This window comes from Corvus brachyrhynchos, unplaced genomic scaffold (genome assembly GCF_000691975.1).
Source record: "Corvus brachyrhynchos isolate BGI_N302 unplaced genomic scaffold, ASM69197v1 scaffold65, whole genome shotgun sequence".
NCBI classification, from domain to species: domain Eukaryota; kingdom Metazoa; phylum Chordata; class Aves; order Passeriformes; family Corvidae; genus Corvus; species Corvus brachyrhynchos.
Window position 1 is genome coordinate 4,389,948 of NW_008238365.1, and position 9,993 is coordinate 4,399,940.

The following is a 9,993-nucleotide window of genomic DNA, read 5'->3' on the forward strand; positions in this document are numbered from 1 at the left end:
TTTAGACAGCAGGAACAGAGTGCGTTAAATACTAGGCTTTTTATTATGAAGAGATCAAATGCAAAACAAGCATTAACAATTATTGCCCACAGAATCTTACAGATCAAGAAATGCAAGAATCAAAGCCACAGCAGCAGCACTAACTTGCCTAAATCACACTATATATTTATGTACATTCCAGTACATTATGCAATCTTAAATTTTATAGTGTAAACACAATTACATAGGGCTGTATTTATGTATATACATAGAACAATACTAGAGGTGAAAAGGATACTTGCTGGAGAGAAATCTACAGTGAATAGTTTTAATAGTGTGTATTACATGGACAGGACCAAATTAATGTTGCTGCTACAAGCAAAAAGCTTTTTATGTTTTATGGCTCCTTTTATGCTAGTATTATACAGTTTTCAGTCAATCTGAAACATGGCTATCTGGTAAGCATAATGACAATGCACTTTAAGAATTTAATTGTGCTGTAGCATCATGATGCTACCTCTCACAAATTATTTTTTCAGTACATGTATAGTATGTCAAATGCGCTAGTAAAAAATACACACAAAAATACTAATGCATTCCAGCTGTGACCACCTCACCAAGTATTTACAGTGTTTCAGTGCTGTGGAACTCAAATAAATGTATTTCATACATAGAAAGCTTGATTACAATGCACCATAGTATTTTGTTCATCTTTGCCTCCTTTATTGTTTCAAGATGTTTCATGGAACTTCCTTTACACTATATGGACCTGAACAGCAAGTGGATGAATGTCCTAATATTTTATTATTCCCATAAAAAGCATAAACACAAATGCTCCTCCTAAGCAGGTATAAGCTTTGTTTGATTTAAAAGTTTATCAGAATTTGGGGGAGAGACAAACAGGAAAGGAGTCGTTTTCCTGTTTGATAAACCTCCTATGTGTCTTTTGACATTTGTAACTGAAAGCAGGAAGGTACTACCATATTTGCTTTTTTTTGTTCTCTCTTTTTGGTTTTGTTTTTTTTCTATTTTCCATAGTAAGCCTTCTGGTTTGTGAAATTCAAAATATCTGATTATTAAATTTCAGTAACTTGTTTTCTGATTTTGCTATTTCATTAGTGTTACGAAAAATGTCATAATTAAAGCTCACAACGTCTGTAATTCACAATGTTTTAAAAATGTAGTGGTGTATTTAATTCTGATAATAGACTATGAGAAATTCACTTTGATTTTTCTGCTGAGGACATCAGTGGCGATACATTGAAAAAAAAAGGTGTACCATGGAGTCAAAGAATTAGCGATCTGATTTTCAAGTGTTTTTTCTTTTTGTATTTAACACAGTTTGAACAGTGGAATATGTTTGACATGCTGCTTTCAGACAGCTATCAAATGTCTGTTTGAATTCTCAGACTGATAACAGGAAACATGTTTACCAGTAAGTTTTTTTGAGAGCACCAATGCTGTCTTTAGCCTAATTTGATTTACTGGTCTTTGTAAGAAATATTGTTAGACTGTAAATTTTTTCTTCTACTTTCATTCAGTTTAAATAGTATCAGCTGTGATTTTATACCTGACTTTTCCTAATATGTGGATTGAGAGGATATGTGTTTTCCTTTTTAGCTGGAGGGTAGAAGTTTATACACTGAAGTGTATGCCACGTTTTCATTACAAAAGAAGTAAAGATAAAGAGACTGTTTAAAATTAGCTACTATTCAGAGGGTTACACAACTTTCCTATCTGTGTAAACAGCTGGTTAAAGTTGAATAATTTAGCTACACTTACACACAGGTCTGGGTTATGTCTCTGTTCGGGAATTATCCCAGCATTGGTTAGTGCAGCTAATGGGTTAACTCACACTATATTTGAAGATCAGTGGGGGCACGCTTATTGCTGGCATTACTTGACAGTGACAGTTGCCTAGACAGTGCGAAAAGCTTAGGACTGTTCCAGACTCTGCTTTGTGTAGATTCTGAGCTCACCTCCCCCATAGAATCAGAAGTGTCTGGTAGGCTGGAATTTTTTACATCAGCATTGTAAGGAATTTTGGCTTTGTTTACACTGAAACTGCTTTGTCTTCTGTCACTGTTCTTTGGAAGAGAATTTGTTGGTCCTCCTGTGCTCCCAACCATTGCCTGTCGTCTAAAACTGGTACTAGAGAAAGTTGTATCAGGTTGCAATGAAGTTTGAGATGGCATCTCAGCAAAGCTTCTCAAGTACATGTTTGAAGCTGTATTTGCATTCTGAGTAACAAAAAGAAAATGTTTCTTTTCAGCCTCTTTTTGTGCATCATGCGTTTCAGTCCAAAGCTCACCAAGAAAGCCTTCGTTATTACTTGTGCTAGTATTTTGAGTCTGACTGTCTAAAGCATTTGTAGCTGGCCTCTTTGGAGATTTATTTTCCTGATTGCAATGGGTGTAATTGCTGCTGCTTTTTGTACGGTTATTTTGCGCAGACCGAAACATAGAAGGAGAGTTTAAAACTGGGTAAAGCATAGTGCCAGTTTGCTTCTCCATCAAAAAGGTGTAACTACTAAGTGCACAAGGAAGCGTTTTCTGAGGCGTGGTGGATATTCCAAAAGAAGAGTGCGGTATCAAAGAGTATTTCTTAGATTTGTTTATATAGAAATTGTCAGAGTCATCCTTGTTTTTATTCTGCTCACAGAGACCCATTTTAATTTTTCGGAATCCTAGGTGGGTAATTTCTAGAATATTTAAAAGCAATGATACAGTCGCTATTGATTGCATGAATAATATAAACACCGTCTTTTCTGTTGGTCTAGATACAAAGCAGTCAACTGTGTTTGGACATGGGTCTCTCTGACATTTATAAAGAGGATCTAAGTGAAAGCCATAAAGAAGATACTGCCCAATCATAAAGCCAACTTCCACTGCAGATCTTGTGAAAATATGTATCACATAAGTGCAGAGCAAAGAGCCTCTTAGGGGTGCTTTGTTTAGCTTTTTTTGATCCAATTGCCGGAGTTCTCTCTCCAGTCTTTTACGATTTTCAGTCATTTCTAATTCAGTGCTTTCAAGTTCCACCCTTACCTGAGCTTTCTTTTTTTGCCTCTCTTTTTCCAAGGCTCTTAGTCTGTATAAGGCATGACCCATATACACCAAGGAAGGAGAAGACACAAATATAACTTGCAAGACCCAGTATCTTATGAGAGAGATGGGAAAGGCCTCATCATAGCACACATTTCTGCAACCAGGCTGCTCAGTATTGCATATAAATTCTGATTGTTCATCATTCCAAACATCCTCAGTTGCCACTCCAAGGACAAGCATTCGAAATATGAAGAGGATCGTTAGCCAAATCTTTCCAATAATAGTGGAATGAATGTGGACCTCCTCTAAAATGCCTCCAAGGAAATTCCAGTCTCCCATGGTTATTCTGCCATATTAACACTAAAATGCATGAGATAAAAAAGTATCAAACATTGTAAAAGCTGCATTCCTTCCTTAATGTATTATGAAAAAACCAGCACTGGGAAAAACTATCGTATCTCACATTGCAACGATGGCAACATTACCAACTGCTTATTGACAATCTAGGTATTATTTTCTTCACCTACGAGATGGAAAGCTGCATCATCTGCCTGTGTCTACTTTATTATTAATATCCTGATAAGCACATCACTACAAGATATTAAACACCTTCAGTCTGCATCAGATCAGTGGAAACTAGAGTGCCTGACTTGTAGCAGGATTTTAAGAGTATTATGCAATCCATTTGAATCATCATCCAATAGCAATGTGAGAGCAGGACATTTATATTTAGGACACTTATCAAGGTACAGGAATATTTCCTTGTCCTCTTTTTTGGATATTCCAAGCCCCATGTCACAGCTGTAATTATGGCAGTCTAATTACCGTTTCACAGAGAAAATTAGTTATATAAAGCAGTTCAAGAGGGAATAAATCATCTCACAAAAATATCATTATTAATTAAAAATACATGTTTAGGCATATCATTTCGTGCAGACATTTCCTTTTTGTTTATGGATGTCAACAATAAACAAATAGAACTGCTGTAATTGGTCTAGCTTCCTCTGATCAATGATACCTGCATTTGAAATAGTGAGTAGAGTGCCTAAGTGTCAAGCTTTACTATCTTTGGCCACAACTCTTTGAAAAATAAATTATTTACACAAAAATTCTTTACCAGCATTTTCCTAAATGACTGTCTTCTGAATACAGATAAACTGGTAATATAGGTGTGTAATTGTACAACTCACCTTTCTTTCATATGTTTTTTCCTCCATTAACAGGATACTACATCATGGACAAGATTTTAAATTCCTTTTCAATATTTACATCATTGTATACATATACAATTGTAACACAATTCTTCTTATGTATGGGGACAAGAAAACACCTGTAGATTTACCTTTTCATTGTATGTACAGCACAATTCAGTAGAATAGTATCTTATTGTGATATTTTTTAGGATAACGGTGCTTTAGCATAGCATTTTCTCTTCAAATGGGATTAATTTTCACCCTGTAAAACAGGAGTGCTAATGAGTCACGAGAAGCTGGAATCTTATGGCTGCAATACTGATGTGTATAGAGGAATCTTTATGTTAAGCCTTCTAAACATGAAAATACGTTTGCAAATCAGTATACGAATAGGCAAGTTAGACATTTTTTAAAGAGAAACAAATTAAAAATAAATGGTAAATTAAAAATAAAACATACCTTTCTTTACAAAAATGTGTAAAACTAAACATCTGCGACGTCCAATAAAAAGTTACAATCCCTGCCATCTTCCATCTGTGTGAGTAAATTTACACATTATAAGCAGTTTATTTTGCTACAGGAGCAAGTGATAAGTGTGAGCTTTGCACATGGAATTTATATTTGCTAGGGCTGAAGGGAGGGGAAAATCGATCTATTGTGCACTCAACTACTGCTCCAAGCATAATTTAACTAGGAACGGTAAAAGATTCTCCTTTTTAAAAAGCTAGAAATAAAAGATCTGCAACTTCAAGTTCTTTGAGATTATCTTCTTTTGCCTCTATAGCACCTTCTAAATTTTAAGAACAGCCTCAGCCTCAGAAAAACAGAATAAAACAGAACTTTCAAACTAAGTTTTAGTTTACATATCTCAGTAGTAGCAAACATTCAGCTTGCCTGTGCAAAAGAAGGTAAATCTTCCCAAACGGTATCACTGTAAATTCCTGCAGTCTGTTGTCCTGCAAAAACTTAGTACCACACTCCTGATGTAAAAACAAATCAATAGCAGTACTTTCGGCCCCTCCAAACTCACTCCCTCTTCATAGACAGTATCTCTTATATTCTGTGATTCTGCACTTCTCATTTATTCTTCTGAGGCCATATTACTTGTCATACTGATACCTTTAAAAGACTCCTGAACTTGACAATGATTTAACTCTATTTTCCCCATCCATATAGTTCAGTATTTCTTTTTAGGAGCAAATCATTATCATTCCTGTCTTAAGTGTCAGACATACTAAAGGTGTCAGTTGTTCTTCTTGATCGTGAGACTTACATATAGCCTATAAAAACTGACTAGGTGACACAAGTTCCATTTTTAATCCAGACCTTAAGCTACCTATCTGCATTACCGCAGCAGGAAAAATAGTGAGAACAGGGCGAAATATTTTCTGTCATAAAAGAGTGCACAAACTGCCTGGTCTCAAAGAACATTAATAGATAGAATTGTTCATAGGTTACAATCTACTGTTGTTAACTTTTTATTTTATATTCCTCCCTTTCCTATTCCCTTCTTTACATCAGATGGATTGTCATAGCACAGTTGCCCTGTGACTGAGATGAATGCATGGGTTTTTTCTACTGAAGAACATGATTACTTCTGGTAAAACATTTGGTAAACTATGCATCATACATCCTCCCCATGTTAGCATGTGGCAGAATTAGAAATTAAACCCACAGTTGTACCTATACTCCACAAAGGTACCACTCTCTGTGTCTTCCTAGAGGAGGATAAAGATGGAGCCCCTGGAACACAATGAATACTCCTAAATTGCCTTTCACCTAATTTAAACATTTTTGGAAGAATGGCAGCAGAAGTTCTACAGGTTAAAGGCATGTAGAATCATAGAATGGTTTGGATCAGAAGGGACATTAATATACTGCTTAGCCCAAACCCCTTTCCATGGGCAGATTCAGCTTTTGCCAGATTGGGTTGCTCAAAGCCTCATCCAAACTGAGTTTGAATGCTTCCAATGATGGGACATTCACAACTTCTCTGGCAAGGTGTTCCAGTGTCTCATCACCCTCATCCTATATAATGTCTTAGTTTGCTCAAATCAAAATTCTCAGAGTAAATGCTCTCTTTAAAAATTCCTCTTGGCACTTGGAAATAGACCACAGCTTGTAAGCTGAGATGATGCATGAAAATTATTTAAAAGAGCTTAAAAAGCTACTTGTGGGGTTTTTTTTTGAGGCAATTGAACTGCTACAGTCCATTTTGGCTACTGATGGTTAGTTGGGGAAAACCCTTTCAAACACTCTAAACATTAAGAAATGTTGGGCAGTGGGGAGGGAAAAAGACCTCATTTTACAAAAGGGAAGAAAGAAAGAAATATGTTTATTTTGTGTGCAAAAATTTTTCTGGAGCCAACATTAGCACTGCAATGACCAAGGGCATAGCCTCATTAGGCATGCCTGATATTAATGTGCAAGTCCACCGCTAGGACCAATATGAGTTAAGAAGCATATCTAGCACTATAATGTTGTTTTAGGTGATCCTCATCAGCGCTCTGCAAAAGTGTAGTGCTGATTCAAATGTACTACAAAGGATGGATAAACTTCCTCTGCTGAGAACTCTAAAAAGCTAATCATTATCTTTTAATTTTGGTGCTGAAGATCAGTCAATAGGTCATGTCCGATTTCATACTTGACAGCTTGCCTGAAAGTACTCAGTCATTTTGGCAAGCTAGCAGTCTACAGCTAACCATTTCTATGAAGTACTTAAAGCAGGATTCTAAATGTATGTCTCTTCTATTGAGTATTTAAAGTAGGTTTCTAAATATTTTTGTTATTGATAAAAAACTTCTAAGTCTGCTGAAGTGAGCCACAGACGCACACAACCCCCTGCCAGCTCATGCTGAAGCTTTGTTTGAAAACCCTGTGTTTGGTGAGAGTGAACCATAGTCGTTGGAGATTTACGTGCTCTGTAAAACCTAAATGTTAAAACAAACATTTAATGATCTGCACACAGTGTTCCAAGATGCATTATCTCATTTAAAATGGTACTACAGTTAAAAGACAACTTGACAAGTCATGAGGGAAAATAAATTCAAGTGGCAACAACAATTTTATAGTGCTGATGCTGTCTGTTCAGACATCTTGCAACTCCAACTATCTACATAAACTGTTTATATCAACATTCAGTGTTTAGTAACTTAGTGATGTAAGGAGAGACTATTTGTTTTTCTTCCAGGTCTAGGAGCTACCTCACTGGCTTTGTGGTGGATTCACTGCAAAACATTCCCTGAATTTTTATGACTATAATGTGTTTTCTTAGCTTAGGGTCAAATGTCACAGTAATCCTCCAATCATGGAAATATTCTCTGAAGATCAAGGCCTTTTCATTTCTATACATCAATAATGTGCACTTTATGTGTACAATTGATTTTTATTTTCTACTGTATCTGTCTGACCCACAATGGACAGCTGGATAAGTAGAGGCACAAGCATCAGTGATGTGTCCTACAGGTTTTCAGGGTAACATGAACTCCCTCCCATAGTTTTCTTTCAGTAGTGAAGGAGGACCACAAATGATAAACTGCAAAATTCAGAAATTTGGACAACTGTACTATCCAATGTCATCTTTAGGACCGCCAAATTCAGCAGTATTATGTTTGAAGGCAGACCAGAAATTACCATATAAAGACTGAAGCACATGTTCTTCACATTAGTCTATTTTCTGTGCTGCCTTAGAGATTCACTTTTGATTGCTAAGATACACATGCAAATCAGTAGGTGCACATTTATGTTTTCACTTTCACAAGCAAAATTTCTGAAGATGCCCTGGCCTGTATCAGGAAGTTTAAGAGGGTTTTTTTTAACAGTTTCTATCTGTCTTTATCTTAGTTCACTCTTGATTTTTTAAAATTTATTCATCTCTTAGTTCCTTAGCTTTAAAAATTTGTATTTTCTGTATACTTTTATCTAGCATCCTATTTTCCTCTCTTAATCCCTTGGCTTTAAAATTTTATTTATATATATATATACACTGGTACTGTAGCTTTCTGTGCCTGTTTTTAGTTCTCTCCTGACCTTGCTCCTCTTTGCATTTTCAAGTTTCTTTCCCTGCCTACTTATTAGGTTCCTTCTCTATTTTTTTTTCTTCTTTCCTGCCTGTTCTGTAGTTATCTGCTGGGCTCAGGGCCAGTGTCTGTGGCTGGGGCCAGGGGAAGGGAGGTGGGCTTCACTTATGAGCTGCAGCACCTAGGTGGTACTCATGAGGTGTGAAAGTGGCTGAGCCAAGGATTAAAATAGGCTGCAGGAGGGGATGGGCTGGGGCAGCAAAAGGTGCAGCCACTGAGGCAAAGGGCCTGGGCTATATAAACCACAGCTTCGCATCAGGGCGCTTTGCTGCTCCTTCAGTTGCTGGTAGCTCCTAAGATGTTTCAGCTCTTTGGGCAGGTATGTTCTGGCATTTAGAGAAGTGGAGCTGCCTGTCTGAGTAAGGCTTCAGCACCAGTCAGGGTCCAGCAGTCTATGCAGTAGAAAGTATACTTGTGACACCCCCTCCAACCTCTAGTCAGGATCCTGGAGGGAACCCCACCCGGTGTGTGTCATCCCCCAAAATAAAACCACCACCCTTGGTGGTGCCAGGGGTCTTCATGGTCTCAGTGGGTCTCATGGTTTCCTGGAGTTGGGGATCCCATGTGTCAGAGACTCCCACCAAAATCGGGCAGAGCCCCCTCATCCTAAATGGGCCCCACCCGCAAGTGGATCAGAAACCCCCCTCAAATGGGGCAGAGATCCCCCCAAATGAATAAGACACCCCCTTCCCCCCCCACCAAGTGGGGGTATGGAGGGGAGCACTGACCCCCTGCAAATTGTAGGTGGGGGGACAGCCCGGTGTATCATCTCTTCCCCAACAAAGGCACCAGCCCTGGGGTCTCCAGAGTCTTCATGGTCTTCATGGGTCTCATGATCTTCTGGGGCTGGGGAGACAGAGCCCCCACTCAGAATGGGGAAGAGAGTCCCCCAAATGGGGCAAAGAGCCAAAAAATGGGCCACACAAAATGATGGGGGGTGGGAGGGACCCTGGATTGTCGCCCTAAATCGGTGCTGATGACGTCATAAGGGAACAACCCAGGACCTGTGACCCCTCCCGACATTCCCCCAGAGGACCCCGGCCCCTGGGTGACCCCGCCACCTTCCCCCATCCTTTGGGTCCCATGGGCCCCTCCGAAGCTCCTCCTCCCCTCCCCGTGTCATCCGTCGCAACAGTGACACCGCTGGCGTTTTAGTGGCGTTTCCCTCCGGGGCGGGGCTTCCTCCCCCAAGTCCCCCCAAAACGGTCCCCGCCCTCGCCCCGGCCCCATTTGCCCCTGGACCCCGCGGGATGCGGCCCCAGAGAGGTATGGGGGGATATGGGAGGAGGGGGCCCTTTAAGACCCTCTTTTAGGGGACGCTGGCCTTTTAAGACCTCTGGAACAGGGTGCTGGCCCCTTAAAACACCTGGGAGGGAACGCTGGCCTTTTAAGACCTCCTTTTAGGGGACATTGGCCTTTTAATAGCTACTTTTCGGAGACACTGGCCCTTTAAGTCTCGCTTTTAGGGGACAGTGGCCCTTTAAGAGAGCCAAGAAGAATATGCTGACCCTTTAAGACACCTGTGGGGGAGGAGGGGGGACACTGGCCTTCAAGGAGCGGGTGAATTCCCGGGGCCTCCCCGCTGGATTCTCCCCGCGGGGGAGGCGGGGGTTCCCCGGGGTAGAGGGGCGGTGCCAGTGGGGGCGGGTGGTGACGCAGTGGGAATCCCCGTGACGGCACGACAGGGGGATTCCT

General features: G+C 39.8%; 1 protein-coding gene across 2 annotated transcripts; it reads right to left on the reverse strand.

Moving 5' to 3' along the window:
* Positions 1 to 342: 342 nt before the first annotated feature.
* On the reverse strand, positions 343 to 5,192 carry GJA9 (gap junction protein alpha 9). Of its 2 annotated transcripts, none has more exons than XM_017736196.1 (2): positions 4,679 to 5,192; positions 343 to 4,481 (listed from the first exon to the last, which is right to left on the reverse strand). In XM_017736196.1, exon 2 carries the CDS (start codon positions 3,363 to 3,365, stop codon positions 1,836 to 1,838), a length of 1,530 nt encoding a protein of 509 aa, XP_017591685.1. In that variant the 5' UTR covers positions 3,366 to 4,481; positions 4,679 to 5,192; the 3' UTR covers positions 343 to 1,835. The 2 variants fall into 2 exon arrangements, with proteins under 2 accessions (XP_017591685.1, XP_008633350.1); XM_008635128.2 differs by lacking the exon at positions 4,679 to 5,192 and having other exon boundaries at positions 343 to 3,386; positions 4,369 to 4,671.
* Positions 5,193 to 9,993: the final 4,801 nt, after the last annotated feature.

Coding starts and splice junctions, on each gene's coding strand:
- GJA9 (XM_017736196.1), bottom strand. CDS start 3,365: ATGGGAGACTGGAATTTCCTTGGAGGCATTTTAGAGGAGGTCCACATT.